Raw genomic sequence first — 19,420 nt, 5'->3', positions numbered from 1 at the left:
CTGTACATTTGAAGCAAATCTCTAGTAAACAGCCTAAAGAAATTAAATACTTCTGTACATACCCACGACTCAGATCACGTAAGTCCTTATCTTGCTCGTCAGGATAGCTGTATTGAGCAGAGCGTTTCTTTCGAGACTCTTGTGCGAATGCTCTCAACTGTCCTCGGCTCCTACAGCCTGTGGGGGAAAAGCATCCACATGGGCGTCGTGTGACATTGGCATCACCGTCCTGATTAGCACTTGAGCTGAGGACGGGGGTGGAAGGCCCTTCAGTCAGTGCAGTATGGCCGAGGACACGGCTCACTGGAGGACTTGACAATGACGAAAGGAACAAAACTGCGGTAGACAGAATGCTTGAAATTCCGAGCCCTTCAAGTTACTTTATCTACCCTGCCTACCAACCCAAGACGAGTTTTTTTTTTGTTTTTTTTTTCAACGTTTATTTATTTTTGGGACAGAGAGAGACAGAGCATGAACAGGGGAGGGGCAGAGAGAGAGAGGGAGACACAGAATCGGAAACAGGCTCCAGGCTCCGAGCCATCAGCCCAGAGCCCGACGCGGGGCTCGAACTCACGGACCGCGAGATCGTGACCTGGCTGAAGTCGGACGCTTAACCAACTGCGCCACCCAGGCGCCCCAAGACGAGTTTTTTTTAACATTTATTTATTTTTGAGACGGAGAGAGACAGAGCATGAACGGGGGAGAGGCAGAGAGAGAGGGAGACACAGAATCCGAAACAGGCTCCAGGCTCTGAGCTGTCAGCACAGAGCCCGACGCGGGGCTCGAACTCACGGACCGCGAGATCGTGACCTGGGCCGAAGTCGGCCGCTTAACCGACTGAGCCACCCAGGTGCCCCAAGACGAGTTTTTTTTAAATGATCTTGACTGCACAACAAAGTGCACTGAGTTAACACGACTGGGCTGTACGCATAAAATGGTTAGTGAGCATGGGAGATTTCACGTTCTGTGTAGAAGTAATGGTGTTTTTCGCCACAATTAAAAAAATATAGGAGAACGGTATGAAAACTGTTATGTAAATAGGAAACGACAACAAAAAATGCCCTTTAAATTTCATCTGAAAATAGTTGGGTTGGAAACTAGGTATATTGAGAAGAAGAAAAAACAACGATAGAAGAACCTACTTTTCCAGAGACCAAAACTACTAAAGCTCAAAAAAATAAAATAAAATAAACAAACAAACAAATAAATAAAGGAATTTTTAATACTGGTGGAGAAACTAGATGGAAGAGGAACATGATAACTATCCCAGAGCATTTCACCATGCAGTTGAAACTAAAAGATTACACTGGGCAGCATAAATTGGAGGGGAACAAGGACTCACCCTGTAGCTTTTTGTGTTGGGCAGTTATCCAGTTATTTCTAAGGGAAGGGGGAGTAAAGACAACTTACAACTTCACCTTAAGTATATGAAAATTAAAATCAAGAGGAACGTGGCCCATGATAAATTGCTGAGCAAAGCTGAAGACTGAGTTTTTCAAACAACATAATGAACTGCAAATTCTGTAAAGTTTGACACAAAATGAAAAAAAAAAAGACTTCATTATACAGTATGAACTCACCAATATTAAAACATATAGAAAATAAACTGAAATGAAAACATGTCAAAATGGTAACAGTGATGTGTCTAGAACACTGGTTACAGTTGTTATTTCTTTTTTCTTATTCTACCTCCTTTGTTTTTTCCCAGTTTTCAATGAGAAAGTCATTATTTATACAACTTAAAAACAGTAAACGCGGGGGCACCTGGTGGCTCAGTCGGTTCGGTGTCCGACTTCAGTTCGTGGGTTCTAGCCCCACGTCGGGCTCTGTGTTGACAGCTCAAAGCCTGGAGCCGGCTTCAGATTCTCTGTCTCTGCCCCTCCCCCACCCATGCTCTGTCTCTCAAAAAATACACAAATGTTTAAAAACTTTTTTAAAAAACCAGTAAATGTAAGTAAGCAGAGAGAAATGGGTTATTCCAAAGTCTGAGTCACTTCAACGGGGGTGAGCCCCGGGACAGGTGGGAGACTTGAGACAATCAAGGAGGAACATGAAACTACAGAATTCCTGGGGACAGAAAAGTATTCAAGAGGGGAGGTGTCACTGTGGCAATGACAAACTACCTCAACTGGGCAGCTTTGCTGATCAACTGGTGGGAAATGCATGTTGCTGAAACCGTTTCTTATGTTACTTTTGAAACTACAGTATTCAGACATTATACATAAAGCTATGCATTACACTAACAGATCTATACATGCTTATTTTTACACTACTGCCTCAACCTAGCACCTCATCAATAATCAGCAATCCATAAATATTTGCAGATCTAGGTGAGAAACAAAGAAATAGGAATGAGAACAAAAAGAGCCCAGCTAAAAACATTAGGTTTAACTCATGTAATAAAACTTAGTTTTTCTCTTTCAGAACAATATATCATTTTTGGCAATGAATATTTAGGTAGAACTTCCTAAACGAAGGTATTACACTAAGCAATGCAGGGAAAATCGAAAGGAGTAAGGTGTGGTTCTTAGTTTTGAAGAGTTTGCAAGTGGAAAAACATGGCATTTCCAGTCAAGTATCTCCCCTTCTGATTCTCATTAAAAAGGAAAAACTATAAAGAAAAGGGACTGCAGGTCAACTCACATTATCTATCGTCTTTCATTTTTTTTTTTTTTGGGAGACAGAACTTCAGAATGCATTTTAAAGCACCAACAGAACATGCAAGGTCATATACATAAAACCCAAAGGCAAAGAGCGGTCTTTGTAATGTCAGGCATACAGCGCTGCACATTATGTGGACAGAAACACAGACAAGCACTCCCCCCACCCGTGTTTCACCAGAGAAGGAGCACTGAGAGTTTCTATCAGTGGAGGATTGGGTGGGCAACCCACTAGGGCTGCAATGACCATGCAGGTCTTTTAATGTGGCAGCTGTTTGAGTCCTGACATTTTTTTTAAAAAAAATTCCCTTTGGTATTATCCCTAGTTATATATAGCTGAAGGAGCAAAGCATCCTTGATTGCTGAGTATTTGGCTCTTGTGCAAACAACATCTGAATTTAAACAGTATGTTAATTTGGTAGATGCTTTGGTTTTACACCTCTGCTTATATATCTGATATAAATATGTACATACACTTGTTCGAACTCTGTTCTTAGGCTTGACATCAATTATTTATTTGAAACTTTGTCATAACGTGTGGTGGGTATTTTTATCCCTATTGTGAACTTGAGGAACCTAAGGCACAGAGAGGTTACACTACCTTCTCTGAGGTACTCCAGCTTTTACAGAAGAGGCAGGATTTGAATCCAGACATTTGGACTCAAAGGTCCAAACTTTTTTTTAAAAAAAATTGTTTTAATGTTTATTTTTGAGAGAGAGAGAGAGAGAGAGAGTATGAGCGGCGAAAGGGCAGGGAGAGAGGGAGACACAGAATCTGAAGGAGGCTCTGAGCTATCAGTACAGAGCCCGATGCAGAGCTCAACCCCACGAACCGCGAGATCATGACCTGAGCCCAAGTCAGAAGCTTAACCAACTGTACCTCCCAGGCGCCCCTCAAAAGTCCAAACTCTTAACTGCTACACTATACCAAAGAATGAGAAATACACAAATAACAAGATTAAAACTCTTAGATATGTTTGTGCAACTTCAAAATAATGGTACCATTCTTTGTTAACGAAATGAATGGATAGATGAATGAATGAATGAATGAATGAATGAATAGGGCTAGTTAATGAATTCAAATTGGCTCAAAAGTATTGTCAAATTTCTGGTCTACATATGACTTGGGGGTGGGGCACAAATAAACACAGCAGCTCCTGCTTCAGGAATAGCATCAGGAAGTGCGGATGAAGACAAAGCAACATGGCTCGTTTCCAAGAAGCCTCAGGCAATGTGTGTGTGCGCCAGTATGTGGAACTTCCCATTGGGCACAGCCTTCGCTGTCCTCCCCAACCCATCCCATAGCCTGTGTCCTATGAATGAAGGCCTAGATCTTTACTGAACCAAAAGAAATCCTTCCCTGTGTGCACATCCTCCTCTCTCTTCATTTCTCTCAACGGCGCCATTGGTGGCTCACCACCCAGCGCCAACTTTATTTGATCTCACCCGAGTAACAAACACCACAGGTATCGTGTCACCATCTCTAAGAAGCCTTTCTTGAACTGCTAAGACCAGGTGAGATGGAAATTCATCACTTTCTCTTAACGCTCTGCGCACACCTATCTACCACTCTCCGTTGGTTCAGAAGATATCAGAGAGGAGGGCTCTGTCCTACCGGCCAGTTTATCCTCAACACGTAGTACAGCACCTGCACATGATACATACTCAATAAATATTTGAATGAATGAATGAATGAATGAATGAAATCGAAGAGGATGAACCATTATTTTTAAATATCCAGTTTCTTGTCATTTTCTGTGTTTAAGAGTTTGATTGCAAGAATCAAACTGTCTGGCTTTGTACCACGTCTTCCACATTTCAATTATATTACTTTGGATAAGCAATTTGAACTTGCTGACTCCGCTCTCATCAGTACAGAGCTCGGTAACACAATTTATCCCATGGACTTGGTGAGAGGATTAAATGAGCTAAGAGGAGCAAAGCACTCGGCAAGAATGCCAGGCACAGAGGAAGCTCAAACATGGCCCTTATTTCTGGAATAAATGTTAGAGAATAAGATAAGTGAGTTATTTAGTTCATAAACAACTTTTGCATAATGTCAGAGTTATAAATGTTTTTGTTCATAAGCATACAACTGGCATTCAAAAAATGTCCTTGAATGAATTAAAACTTAATGTGTAGGCAGATTTTTTTTTCAAGGCAATTCCAAGTGAGTTTAAAAAACAATCCCCCCCGCCCCAAATCATTGGTAAAAACACTTCAGGATTTTTTTTTCTTTGTAGTGAAAAACAGCACAGAACAATTTGCTGAATTTGTACAAAAGCAACAATTTGCTATTTAAATGCACCATCAAATTAAACGAGTAGAAACATGGTGTTAGTCTGCTTGGCAGTGAGTACTGAGAAAAGGAAAGTTTATTTCAATAGGCATGTAGAATCTAATAATGTCCCTAAGAGTCATATCCGAACTTAGACCCCATCTAGTCTGGCCCAGAGGTGGACACATGGTAAGGAGACATGTCAGGACAAGGGGTATAGACACTGATGATTAATTTAATGAAGTCAGAGGATTCAGCATGATGCCTTAGGAACAGGCCTGGATATTCTCACTCATTGGAGTGGACAGACATTCCTTGATGGGTGAACAAATAAAATTCAAGTAGGGGAAGTGAAGCCACCGTGATTCAGGCAGTCGCACGTTTCCATGAATTGATCAAAACCCTGCAACTCTGGAATATCGGTCTCCTGATGCTGCATTACACATATTAAAAATATATCAATGATGACAGCCTTAAAAACTGGCAAAAATATGTAACACTGTTCTAAGTTATCTTCGGCACTTGTTTCTTAACATTTTAGCGCTTCTCATTTGCTGGCGAGAAGAGAAAAAGGAAAAAAAAGGTACAGACAGAAACTTAAAGAAACATAATAAAAACGACAATCAATTTTGGGGGGAGTTTGAGAACAACTCTACTCAATGCTGTGGTTTTATACTGTATTTATATAATACAACAGCCAACTTTAATTCCTAGCTCCTGGTTCCTATGAAGGAACCAAGTATATGAACATTTCCTATCTTTAGATGGTGTTTCATCTGAATTAGTGAGCAATACTGAACTTTCCCAATTGTTTTGAAGGGAGGGGTCACAGCAGAAAACCATAGATATTTCTTCATACTCTTATCAGCATTCCATTTTCTCTTCGCCTTACAACTGTATCAATTGTCTATTGCAGTGTAACAAGTTACCACGCATTGGCTTCAAACAACAGAAAGGCATTTTTTCTGGATTGAACGATGCTCCCCCTGAATTCATATGTTGAAGTCCTAACTCATAATCCCCCGTACCTCTGACTGTAACCCTATTTGGCCAAAGGGCCACTGCAGATGTAATTAGTTAAGAAGAACTCACACTGACGGAGGGTGGGTCCTAATCCCGTGTGCCTGGTGTCCTTATACAAAGGGGAAGCTTGGACACAGATACACAGGTGGAAACCCATGTTAAGATGAATGTAGAATCTGGGGTGAATCAGGAGACGCCAAGCAATGTCAATGCCAACAACCACGGGAAGCCAGGGGACAGGCAGAGAACAGAGTCTCCTTCACGTCCTGTAATCAGTACCTACAATTCTTCTGACCTCCAGAATGGTAACACAAGAAATGTCTGCTGTTCAAGCCACCCAGCCGGGGGTATCTCATTATAGCAGCCTTAGAAAACTGAAGTGTTCACTTATTTAAAATATTAATTTATTATTAAAGCATTAAGTATTCCACCTAATTTTCATTACCTTCTTGACAAACTGTTCAAATGATTTAAAAATGCCTAAGTGACAATTGTATTTAATTTTTTTTTAGTGTTTATTTATTCTCGAGAGACAGAGAGTGAACTGGGGAGGGGAAGAGAGAGGGAGACACAGAAACAGAAGCAGGCTCCAGGCTCCGAGCCGTCAGCACAGAGCCCGGCGCGGGGCTCGAACTCACGGACCGCGAGATCACGACCTGAGCCGAAGTCGGCCGCCCAACCGACTGAGCCACCCAGGTGCCCCAGATATTACCTCTTATAAATTGATCTCCTCAATAATATTCAAATCCAATTCCTTTAAAGTGTGCTAAATAGATGCTAAGATATTTCACACATTAGCATTTCTAACTGTGACACTTACAGATTGTTAAATAAAAGTAGACCTTGTTTCCACCAATGCTTTCTTCCTTAAATTCAACTTTTTAAAATATTGTTATTGCCACTCATGTTTCTATCTTTTCATGTGCCTGACTTACTTTACCTATGCTTTTATATTTATACATGCTAAAATATTTGGCTTATGTATGTGTCTTGTAATGATGTAGAGTTAAAATCGCTTTTGGATACAGCTAAGAATTTTCTACTTTTAATAATTCTCTTAGTACACTGGAACTTCAGCTACATATGAATCTTACTAGCTTTCTTTAATTTTTGCTTATGGTTCATCAGTGTTTCCTTTAGTTTCTACATTGTTGATTTTATTCCCCTAGTGATCTGCCAAGGATACATCCTTTGTTACTGGTAAGTAACTTAACACTTCATGGGACCACACTTCACTATCAGTGTCAATACTTAAACATCACTAATAATTCTAAATATAACGAAGATTTTTTTTTAATTTTACAGTAATCCTAAACGGGACTTGGTTACCAGAAACCCAAATTTTGGGGGTTAAGAGGCCTTTTCCTAACTTAAACAAGTTAATGGAACCATGCTTATTTAACAACCTACTTCTGATAGAAGACTTTTTTCCCCACTGGGATGTCACAGATTGTAAATAAATGGAGAAGGCTGTATTTGGAAGATAACTCAATATCCTCAGAACTTACGAGATGTCATTTTCCAGGGAATACCTCACGCCGCATGTAAAGTCAATAGTATCAGTAGAATTGGATTCATTAACTGTATCCCCACTGGAACACGTCATATTTTGTATCATTTCAGGGCTGTTCAGAGCAACTTAATCCCGCTCATGCGGTTTGTTCTTCACCTCGAGGTCAACACGCTTTTCATAGAAAAGACTGTACCAGCAGAGCCAAGGAGAGGGGTAGATGTCCCAAGGCACGCTATTAGAAACAGCAACAACTTTCAAAGACAATCCTGAGAACGCTGTTGCAAATTAATTAGTTCATTAAAGCTTTATAGGAGTTGCTGAAATCTTACTTCTTTAGCAACACTTTGAAGGCTTTTTGTAAGTTAAGCATGAAACAGCCATAACATCATGAAATATTATGGTAATAAAATCAGTCTCTTATGGAAGAAATTAAACTTTCATTAGTTTACAAACATAAGCACAATTTATTTGAACTAAAGTCAAGAGTAAACATAAATATATTTACATTTGTATATAAAATATACTGTATTTAAAATTACTTGATGCTTTAAAGACAGAACTTAACGTAAACGATGCAGCTGGAAACTGCAAGACCAGATGGTTCCATAAATCCCAGGAGAAAACATACATCTGTTGGCTCTTTGTGAAATTGTTTTATTTCAAAGAAGTTTTATTTAGTCAAGTGGCATGGTGTCTTAATACATCACCTGCATTAGATGTTATTTTTAATTTCTAAAATGACTGGGGAATAAATCATTTTCTGTTTGATACTTAAGGAAATGTTTTATGCTCTATGTAAAATCCGTTTTATCGGTACAGTGAGATTTATTTGATTTATGGCACAAACAAATGTGCCAATTACACAGTCTGCTGAAATACGCAGGCTGACAATAAGGACTTGTGAATACTGCTATTTGCATCTGTGAGGTCTATAATATTATGCAAAGGCTCTCGATCTATTGATTAAATGATACTAAAAATTAGTTTAAATTGATGGTAGAATGTCAAGAGTGTTGCATTTACAATGTTAGGACAGGATTCTAAAAAGGAAGGACATCCAGCTAAAGAAAAGTTCCTATATTTACTATGGGCAAAAGGGACTTACAGAAAGTAGAGAGAAAACAAAACGAGCTATGACATTACAAGGTAAGAAAAGGAGAAACCAAAACAAAACCTGGACTTGAACCTGAGATCTGTGTTCTATCCCGAGCTGTGCTAATAAATAACGAGGGCAGGTTCCTCGGATGTTTGCAATGTTTGCTTCCTCATCTCAAAATGAAGTGGTATATATATATATATATATATGTATATATATATATACTTTAAGTTTATTCATTTCTGAGAGAGAGAGAGAGAGAGACAGAGCATGAGCGGGGAGGGGCAGAGAGAGAGGGAGACACAGAATTGGAAGCAGGCTCCAGGCTCCGAGCTGTCAGCACAGAGCCGGAACTCACAAGTTGTGAGATCACGACCTGAGCTGAAGTCGGTTGCATAACCAACTGAGCCACCCAGGCGTCCCATGTCTCTTGGTTTTTTCAAATCAGATGATGTCTCAGGTTATCTCTAGCTCTGAAGACCTATAACTAAGATAACTAAGGGATAAAAAGAACGTAGAAATATAATGTGAAATGCTTTATGCTTTAGAAATTATGTTAAGTGTTATATTAAATTTCAATGAAAATCTAAGAAATCTTGCATTATCTTACGTGCTGGTAAAGTAAGTCTGTTGACCTTTTCTTTTTTAATTTTTTTAACATTTATTTATTTTTGAGATGGAGAGAGACAGAGCATGAACGGGGGAGGGTCAGAGAGAGAGGGAGACACGGAATCTGAAACAGGCTCCAGGCTCTGAGCTGTCAGCACAGAGCCCAGCACGGGGCTTGAACTCACGGACTGCAAGATCATGACCTGAGCTGAAGTCAGACGCTTAACCGACAGAGCCACCCAGGCGCCCCTCAACTTTCTTTTTTTTAATGTTTATTTTTTTATTTATTTTTGAGAGAGAGAGAGAGAGAGAGAGAGAGATAGAAAGTGAGTAGGGGAAGGGCAGAGAGAGAGGGAGACAGAGAGAATCCCAACCAGGCTCCACGCTGTCAGCACAGAGCCCAGTGCGGACCTTGAAGCCATGAACCGTGAGATCAAGACCTGAGGGGAAAACAAGAATCAGACACTTAACTGATGGAGCCACCCAAGCATCCCAAGATTTGTAACTTTCTTATTAAATTTATTCATTCTGTCGTTGGCTAATCTTGATTGCTATGATCTTTTGACAATTAAAAGTTTAGCAATTCCCTTGCAAGGTTTCCGTGATTCTCAGTCCTTCAAATCAAATCAAATCAAATCAAATCAAATCAAATCAATTAATACTTTGAATATGTGCTCCTTATAAGATAACTTCCACAGCTAAGGCTCTGTTCTGGACCTCTCTTTGTTCCTCATGTTTTTCTCCATATTTTTGGTAAGAACTTACTGTTTTCTAGCTCATACCTATGGCATCGAACTCCTACTTTCCTGCTGGCTGAAGTAAAAGTAACACCAAATCAAGCAATTTATGCATCTGATAATTGTCTCCACAAACTGGCCTGATGTTTATATACACTCTGAATCAACCTATTAAGTTGTTTTGACATAATACAGACATACATGTCTATAGACAGGACATGTCTGAATAGCATTTTTCTCACGTACTCAGAAAAAGAGAAACCTCACAAACAGTAGGTACAATAATCTTTACGAGAATCTTCCATGATTTGAATTAGAATATTATTTCTTTACTCCATACCAACAGTACTCATTCCAGAGTGCTAGATTTAAAGACTAACTCATAAGCATCCTAGTTTTCTGCTGTATCCCTTGTACCAAACACATGCATCTTGTTATCAGAACCAGCCTATGCCTCCCATGTTGTCTTCGTCATTCTCCCACATTCTCTGATACTAACAACAGCGGCTGTTCAAATTACGGGCTCCTTCAGTGACTGGTTCCTGAAGGAGATCATCCTGATAGACGGCATCCAATTGTCTGTAGATACTTTCAAATAAATCAGTTCACACATATTTAGCTGGTGTTGCTCATATTGACAGAATCGGAGTCAACAGAGCGGATGGTTTAAACCTATGTGTCAAATAAACCGGGCAGAGAAATAAACCCATAAGGCAAAAGGCAGAAAGCAGGCAATGACGAAATGGAACAAACAAGATGTCTAGGCAAGTTTTCCTGGTGTCCCTAAGTTTTTGGAGTTCAGCTGTGTGATTTTTGTTTTAGAGGGATGTATGGATTTATTTTGGGTCTGGAAGGAAACGGATCAGATCAGGGGTACCTGGGTGGCTCAGTCAGTTAAGCATCTTACTTCGGCTCAGGTCATGATCTCACGGTTTGTGAGTTCGAGCCCCACATCGGGCTCTGTGTGGACAGCTCAGAACCTGGAGCCTGCTTCCGATTCTGTGTCTCCCTCTCTCTCTGTCCTCCCTTGCTCATGCTCTGTATCTCTCTCTCTCTCTCTCAAATGTAAATAAACATTAAAAATTCAAAAATAAATTAAAAATAAAGAATTTGATAAATCATCATAGGGTTCTTAGAAAATAACTAACTTGGGGGCGCCTGGGTGGCGCAGTCGGTTAAGCGTCCGACTTCAGCCAGGTCACGATCTCGCGGTCCGTGAGTTCGAGCCCCGCGTCGGGCTCTGGGCTGATGGCTCAGAGCCTGGAGCATGTTTCCGATTCTGTGTCTCCCTCTCTCTCTGCCCCTCCCCCGTTCATGCTCTGTCTCTCTCTGTCCCAAAAAATAAATAAACGTTGAAAAAAAAAAAATTTATAAAAAAAAAAAAAAAAAAAATAACTAACTTGCAAAATCAGAATATTGAAGCAACTGCAAACCATGCAACATGAAGAAAATGGGGAGTTTAGGGATGTCTACTTAATGAAAATGAACAGATGTACTGCAGAAAAAATAATCATCTTTAACAGATAGATGTCATATCCCAAGTTTCTCCACAAGGAAACAAAATGACCAAATAGAAACCTGTGAGAAGTTTGATCTGACTACAATATTAAAAATGAATCCTAGTAAGTCCTCTTTAAATGAAACAGTCTCTTAAAACAGGCTTAGAGACCGTGGGATTTACATCTGCCCAGACAACAGGACAGGAGAGAGCACGAAGGACATAGTAAACAGCTAAAATGTGTTTTGCTTTTTCCTTGTGGTAACCCCTGAGTTTCTACATAAGAAGGCTTTTCATCTTCCAAGACACCAGGGTTTTGTAACTGAGTTTCAGGTCCCACCTTAGGTTCAGATCAAAACTAGCCTTCTCACAGCTTGCTTCAGTATGTTTTTAGCCCACACAAAAGCGTGCATAAAATGATTAAACAGGAACCTCCACGACCTTCAGCAACCACGTCTGCCAGTTAACGCTGTCACATAGGACAGGTCATGAACCCATGCCTCCCCCAGAGAGCTTAGACCTTGATCAGAAGGTCGGGCTCAACAAAAGGCAAGAAGAAACGTGCCTACCTGGCCCCCTGGAGGATGCCCTAGGAACTGCGGGGATTCCCGCCAGGGCAGGAGGCGCTGCCTGGGACCCTGCAGGCCAATGCATGCACCAGGGCCGGCAGAGGGCCGCGCTGACGCCCTGAGAAAGGGCAAGGCCATGTCCTCCTAAGGGGTCCCTGGCACCTAGGGAGCTGTCCAGCCTGGGAAGAGAACGAGGCAGCTCAGCTCTGGAAGGACCTGACATGGCGATTTCTGTGGCTTCCCTGATAGCTTCTGCCCCTTCTGCTGCCTTCTGCTGGGGATCTCCGCTTCTCAGAAGGTGGAGACCATCATGGGGAGATGGGCTACCTTCCTGGAGCCTGGGAGAGGCTGATCACCTTCTGCAAGGTTTTTCTGATCATGGAGGTAATGGCAGCAACCGGACCTGACCCCCCATGATCCAAGAGAGGAAAAGTAAGTGTCCCTTCCAGGAACCGCAGAGCTAAGGCAAGAATGGGAGACGATACACCCACGGGTCAGAAGAGACAGAGAATCAGGGTGAAGGAATTGAAGGCAGGGCAAATGATGCGGAGAAAAGCTTCCTAAAGCTTAATTAGACGATGTTGGAACTAAGAAAGTAAAGAGCAATTTAAAGGGAGGATAGTTCCTGCTGAGACTGAAATTAATGAATTTGATATCAGTGGTCATATGCAAAAAATACATCAGAACATTTAGCAAAATATAAGAGGTTGAAATAGGAAGGATAAGAAAAAAGATTTGGAGGGTAAATTGTGCAGGCCGGACGCCCAAGGATATTTCAAAAGAAAAAATATATTTTATACAATATTTAAGGAATATATATATATATGTAGTAACTAAGGAATAGGAGATTCACACTTCCCTTTGTCGAAGAAACTGCTAAGTTTGAGACTGAGTTGATAAGAAAAACTACATCTAGGCAGAGCGCCTGGGTGGCTCAGTCGGTTAAGCGTCCAACTTCGGCTCGGGTCATGATCTCACGGTCCGTGATTTCGAGCCTTGCGTGGGGCTCCGTGCTAATGGCTCAGAGCCTGGAGCCGGCTTCCGATTCTGTGTTTCCCTCTCTCTCTGCCCCTCCCCCACTCATGCTCTGTCTCTCCCCGTCTCTTAAAAATGAGTAAATGTTAAAAAAAATTCTTTTTTAATTTAAAAAACATATATCCTTTAACAAAGCAACTTTACTTTTTTGTATATAATCCAGCCTGGGGGAATATCAGCGTTGGTATTTAAATGGCTACATAAATGTTGACATATGCAAATATGCCCATTAATGACTTAGGGATATTGATACAATGGTGTGAAACAAACCTAAATGTATGACATAATATGACAAATGACATGCAAACTGAAAATGAAATGCAACTCGATACCCTGAGTTACTGCACCACTTCATAGCCTACACAAACGCACAGCATCACAGCTCTCTAAGTGACATTCAAGTCCCGCGTCCATCTTTTAGGTCTTATGCCTTCTACCTACAAAGAATAATAATATATAGTTATCTAAACCTCAAGTGCATTTACATTATTACTGTTTTGGAATGCGTTTGTGCATTTAGGACAGGAACAATTTCCCCATGATATTTTTTTTTTTTTTTTTGGTAGTTAAATTCAAACTTGCAACTTTGGATAATCAGTATTCACCAGTAAGCCACTATTTATGGGCAACAGAAGCAAAGAAATCGTCTTGAAAAAAATTTCTTCTTCAAAAGAAATACATACAGTTTACTTGAGGGTGAGTTTGATAATACCTTTCCTTCTAATAAAGATAAACCACTAAGATTGCCTGGAGCGGCTGTTCAAATCCCAAACAGGGCTCCGTTTTTCTCTAGGACAACGTCGGTTAAAACAATTAAATCACTTAAGCACCCTTACTGTATTCATCTTAATCTGAGAATGGGAGAATCAGAGAAGAGTGAAGAATTCTTCCACAGGAATGAGAACACGAGTAAGACAAGTATAATGATTAGTATAAATAGTGATTTCTAGGTCCTCTCATACATCCTCTCAATACATCCACTAACGCTTTGGGAAAGTAACAACTTGAGGTCTGAGCTGGGGACACAATGTGGCTGATACATTTCTGGCCCCGGTTAACGCAGACCACTACAATGTCTGGCCTCAGGAAAAGGACACAGCAACAATGTACAAAACAACTCTCAGTGATTTGAATCATTATATCTGCCTCTAAACACTTAGATGCTGCTGTCAATTGGGAGATACAACAAGCTTACGCCATACATAAGGGGTCCACTTTTGAGCAGTTGCCAAATGTCTTTATTTAAAGTCTCTCATTTTAAAGAACGTCTTTTAATTAGTTTTTCTGGGGAAAAAATATGCTTGTGGGTCAAAAACGCAAGGAAATATAAAATCTGCATCTACTTACAAGGGTCCTCACGACAAACACGTTGAGATTCCTCACGCGATGATTTATGTGTCTGCTTAGGTGATTTTGCTCCTGAAATGACTTCTCACCATTGTGGAGGGAAGAGGTGTGTTACCATGTGGCCACGCGTGGTTTTAAGAATGACAGTGCCATAAGGGCACCTGGGTGGCTCGGGGGCTTAGGCATCTGACCAGCTCAGGTCATGATCTCTTGGTCCGCGGGTTCGAGCCCGCGTCGGGCTCTTGTGCTGACAGCTCAGAGCCTGGAGCCTCCTTTGGAATCTGCGTCTCCCTCTCTCTCTGCCCCTCCCCTGCTCACCCTCTGCCTCTGTCTCTCTCAAAAATAAACAAACATTAAAAAAATGTTTTTACATGACAGTGCCATAAAAGAAGATACATCATTTTTCTATCCAACTTCTTGATAGATATTTGCTACTGGTTAATTAATTTCCAGGTATTTTTGAGACGTTATCAGAGAAACAGCATTCTTACTATGACTTAAGACCACAAATTAGGATCTTTTTTATGTTAAAAAAAATTTTTTTTTTTTGAGAGAGAGAGAGAGAGAGAGAGAGAAAGTGTATGAGCGCACATGCAAGCGGTGGAGAGGGTCAGGGGGAGAGAGGGAGAATCTTAAGCAGGCTCTGCTGGTTCAGGGTTCCATCTCTTGACCCTTAGATCATGACCTAAACCGAAATCAAGAGTTGGACGCTTAACTGAGTCACCCAGGCGCCCCAGGATCTTAATAATAAGAGTGCTTCACACACTCAAGATTCTCTCCTCCCCTTGTCTGTTAAATCTTTGCATTGCATTTTCCCTAACAAATGTTGCCAGCAAGAAACGCATTACTATTGAAGTAACGAGAGGAGCTCTCCTCTTGGTCCTGAGATGTACGAACTTGGTACACTGGAGCCACAGGGCCGAAGGAAAGGGAGGGTGGAAGAGGCGGGGTGCCCTCATTTGGTGCCCGCCCACAGTCTGTGCTGCGCTCTTGTCCCACGGGTGCTCCAAGGAGACGGTGCTCACAGAGAAAAGAGCTGAGGCCTTCAGGTTGGCCATATATAGGTTTAAATCCCAGCTGGGGGACCTCAGACTCTGTCTTTAGCATCCAGGAGCCTCATTTTCCTCCTCTGTGAAGTGGGGATAATGATACTCACCTTGAAAGACTCACCAAGATTATGAGGTAGGTAGGTGTTATGTATGAATCACCTAACACGGGGCTGGCGGTATGAGCATCTAGAAAAGGCACATGTGGGCATAATGGGACCATGGCTTTTGCTTCCTGGACTTGAGTCATCGTTTCCAACCAGAGCACAGCTATTTTCACCGTGGCCCACACCCTGCCATGCCATCTATTTTTTTCCTCTGTTCAGTGGGCTCAGTGCCCAGTCTGAAGACGGAGAAAAAGCAAGAGGAGTGTTACTACTTGCCATTCATCTTGTCGTGCACGTCGCCTCCCTGCAGCCCATGTTTTGGAGAGCTGGAAATATTTCATTATTCCTGGCCATCGTCACCAAGAACTTGAGGGGAGGAAAACTCCACCTCCCCCTCACAGAACTAAGTGACTTTTTTCTGCCCCCTAAAACCCACCATAGAGAAAAAGGAAACTGATTCGGGTGTTGCTGTGTTTTTGGTTCGACATTCTCTCATATTTTTTAAATTTTTTTTGGCTTATTTTTGAGACAGAGAGAGACAGAGTGTGAGTAGAGGAGGGGCAGAGAGAGAGAGAGAGAGAGAGAGAGAGACAGACAGAATCTGAAGTAGGCTCCAGGGTCTGAGCTGTCAGCCCAGAGCCCCATGAAGGGTTCGAACCCCCGAACTGTGAGATCATCTCCTGAGCCGAAGTCGTTATTAAAGGAGAAGAGAGCTACATTTCTTAAGAGTTATTGTGATGACAAAATGCATGCTTATAAAGCACCTTAGTTACAGTTTGGCTCGTAAAACGTGGTATGGTAGCTGTGGCAAATTATGTTGTATCACTAGACAAAGTTCTCTATCAGGACATCCCCAAATTTCCAATGAACATGCCTGCGACATCTTAGAGAGACTAAATGGTCTAAATAGCTGAGCTGCTATGATTTTTTTTCCTCCTCTCTCTACTCAGCTGACCCCCAGGAAGTAGACGTATGCAGTACCAATGACTGGAGTTTGATGTTTGCCATAGTCATCTGAAGGGCAGTGAGAACAAGAGACCAGATGGACGACCAAGTCCCCTCCCCACCTTACTGGGCCCCTCCCCATTATGACAAGCCCCTCCCTGCTCTGCCGGGCCCCTCCCCACTCTACTGGGCCCTCCCCATTATGACAAGCTCCTCCCTGCTCTGCCAGGCCCCTCCCCGTTATGGCAAGCCCTGCCCCATACTACCAGGCCCCTCCCCCAATGACAAGCCCCGCCCCACACTGCTGGGCCCCTCCTTCTATGACAAGATCCACCCCACTATGACAAGCCCTGCCCTGCCGGGCCCCTCCCCATATGACAGGCCCTACCCCACACTGCCGGGCCCCTCCCCCTATGACAAGCCCCGCCCCACACTGCCGGGCCCCTCCCCACTCTGAGGAGGCTGGGGGAGATGCACTCTGGCCTTCCCGTGGCCCTCTCCAGCATCCTCCCGACGTCCAAAGGGAGAAGAGCGCAGGCGCGGTCTCCCGAGCGCACCCTTGTTTCAGGGGCGTAGGCCTGGACACCCAGATACACACTGGCGCGCCTGCGCAGATCCACGATGGCGGCCGCCGCGCACCCACCTTCGCAGCAGTCCTGCCACACGCGCAGATCCACCTGCGGTATCTCGCTGCAGCTCAGGTACTCCTGCGGGTACTGCGCCTTCACGAACACGTCGGCCTGCACCTGCTGGATGTTATCGCCGTTGTCGCAGAGCACGCGGCCCAGGGACGCCTGCCTCAGCTGAGTGAGCTGCGCGGGGGTGAACACTCCGGGATTCTCATACCAGAACCTGGTGGCCAGCAGGGAGAGGCGTGCAGTGAGGCTCCCAGAAGGGCCCTGAGCTGCGGGCCCATTGGCGACAGCGCAGCGGCAGAGCTCCAGGGGAGCAAAGATACGGAAAGGATTGTCTGCTCTCCAACCAAGCACGCTTTCAACTGCCTCCAGTGTTGATAAAGTCCTTAAATCCCCTGCTTTGAACGATCGCTTTCTATTCACGTTTTACAAAACGATTCAATAAAGCTTTGCAAAGTTAAAAGATAAATAAAGAAAAGCACGTCTCCTAATCTAAAATTCCATAAGCTAGCCTTAGAAATTACCTGAACAATTTTAAGACTGACATGTTTGCCTAAAAGAGAAATAGTGCTTTTTAATCATTAATACATACTAGTTGATTATATCTATTAGCTAATTAGAATAAACACACTCGATTTTCAATTAAAAAACAAATACAGTTTAAAAACACTATTAAAGTGAGCCCTTGTTCATTCCTTCAGGGAATATTTCCAAGCACTTTTCTCAAGCCAGGCACCCAACAGAAGAGAGGAAGCCAAAGGCTGTTACCATTCACATGGTATATGGGCTGACTTGTGTCCCCTCGAAATTCACATTCGTTGAAATCCTAGCTCCCAGTATTTCAGAATGTGACTTTATTTGCAGACAGGGCCATTAAAGAGGCGGTTAAGTAAAAATAAGGCCATTAGGGTGTCATGGGGGGAATTACGATTATAATCCATTATGACTAGTGTCCTTACAAGGAAAGGAAATACGGACACAGGCCGGTCCAGAAGGAAGACCTTGTCAAGACAGAGAAGTTGGCCATCTACAAGGCCATAGAGTCCTCAGTAGGGATCAACACCCCCCACCTTGATCCAGTCTCCAGAACTGCAAGACAATATATTCGTTATCTAAACCACCCAGTCTTTTGGACTTGGTTATGATAGTCCTAGTAAATTAATACACATGGAGAAAACAGTTTATTCAAAAAAAAAAAACACAAAGCTTTCCGAAATTTGCTTAGTTTTTGACCACATATATTCTTAAATTATTATCGATTGAACATATTAGCACAGCTATGTGCTGCAATAAATCCAGAGTGCCAAAACTAATTTATAAACATTAAAATGAAATACTGTACTCTGAACGTTGGCCAATGTGCAATAAAGGAATTACATCTGTTACTACTTTCTTTATAATATAATTCATAAATAGAAGAGACTGGGAAGAAAAATTTTAAATAAAGAATAATTTGGGGGATGCCTGGCTATGTCAGTCAGTTGAGCTCGATTTTGGCTCAGGTCACGATCTCACAGTTTCATGAGCGCTGACAGTGTAGAGCCTGCTTGAAAGTCTCCCTCTCTCTCTGTCCCTCCCCCACTAGCATTCTGCATCTTTCTCAAATAAACTTTTTTTAAAAAATTAAAAAAATAGTTTTTAGTGTAACTTTAATTAAAAACTAAGTTTTAGGGGAGCCTGGGTGGCTCAGTCGGTTAAGTGTCCGACTTCGGCTCAGGTCATGATCTCACAGTCCGTGAGTTCGAGCCCCGCGTCGGGCTCTGTGCTGACAGCTCAGAGCCTGGAGCCTGCTTTGGATTCTGTGTCTCCCCCTCTCTCTGACCCTCCCCCGTTCATGCTCTGTCTCTCTCTGTCTCGAAAATAAATAAACACTGAAAAACAAATTAAAAAAAAAAACTAAGTTTTAGGCAGTGTTTAAGTCCTTTGTATAAATATATAATCGCTGTGATAATACAGAACATTGAACTGTCGAACAGGTTCACAAGAATCCTAGCCCTTACTCAAGACTGTACTAACGATCCAGAAGATACAGCGAGGGCCCCGGAACACAGTTGGTTCAAGTAACAAAGGAGAGCTAATAGTGTGTCCCATGCCAACTCGGCGGGGGCTGCTTAGTTTTTCAGTTTTCTTCGTTTTTATCCCTGGCTAGCCTTGCAACAAAGAGATTACACTAACTTCCGTCTCCTGCCAGCTGTCATAATTTCATAAACTCAAGTTGATCCACAGTAGATACTTCAGCCAAACCAAGAGATTTTTAGGAAGAAGCCCCATTTATTCTTCCACTAGTAAGTGCCCTCAGCACACAGTTCTGCGAGGAGGTCT

General features: G+C 42.3%; 1 protein-coding gene across 1 annotated transcript in view; it reads right to left on the bottom strand.

Moving 5' to 3' along the window:
• Positions 1-19,420, bottom strand: part of PXDNL (peroxidasin like) — a 266,765-nt gene that overhangs the window by 22,632 nt on the left and 224,713 nt on the right. Inside the window, 2 exon segments of the mRNA XM_032591901.1 lie at positions 63-177; positions 17,107-17,315. Coding sequence (XP_032447792.1) covers positions 63-177; positions 17,107-17,315 — 324 coding nt within the window.

The sequence above is a fragment of the Lynx canadensis genome, chromosome F2 (genome assembly GCF_007474595.2).
Source record: "Lynx canadensis isolate LIC74 chromosome F2, mLynCan4.pri.v2, whole genome shotgun sequence".
NCBI lineage: Eukaryota > Metazoa > Chordata > Mammalia > Carnivora > Felidae > Lynx > Lynx canadensis.
This window is presented reverse-complemented; position numbering and strand designations above follow the sequence as displayed.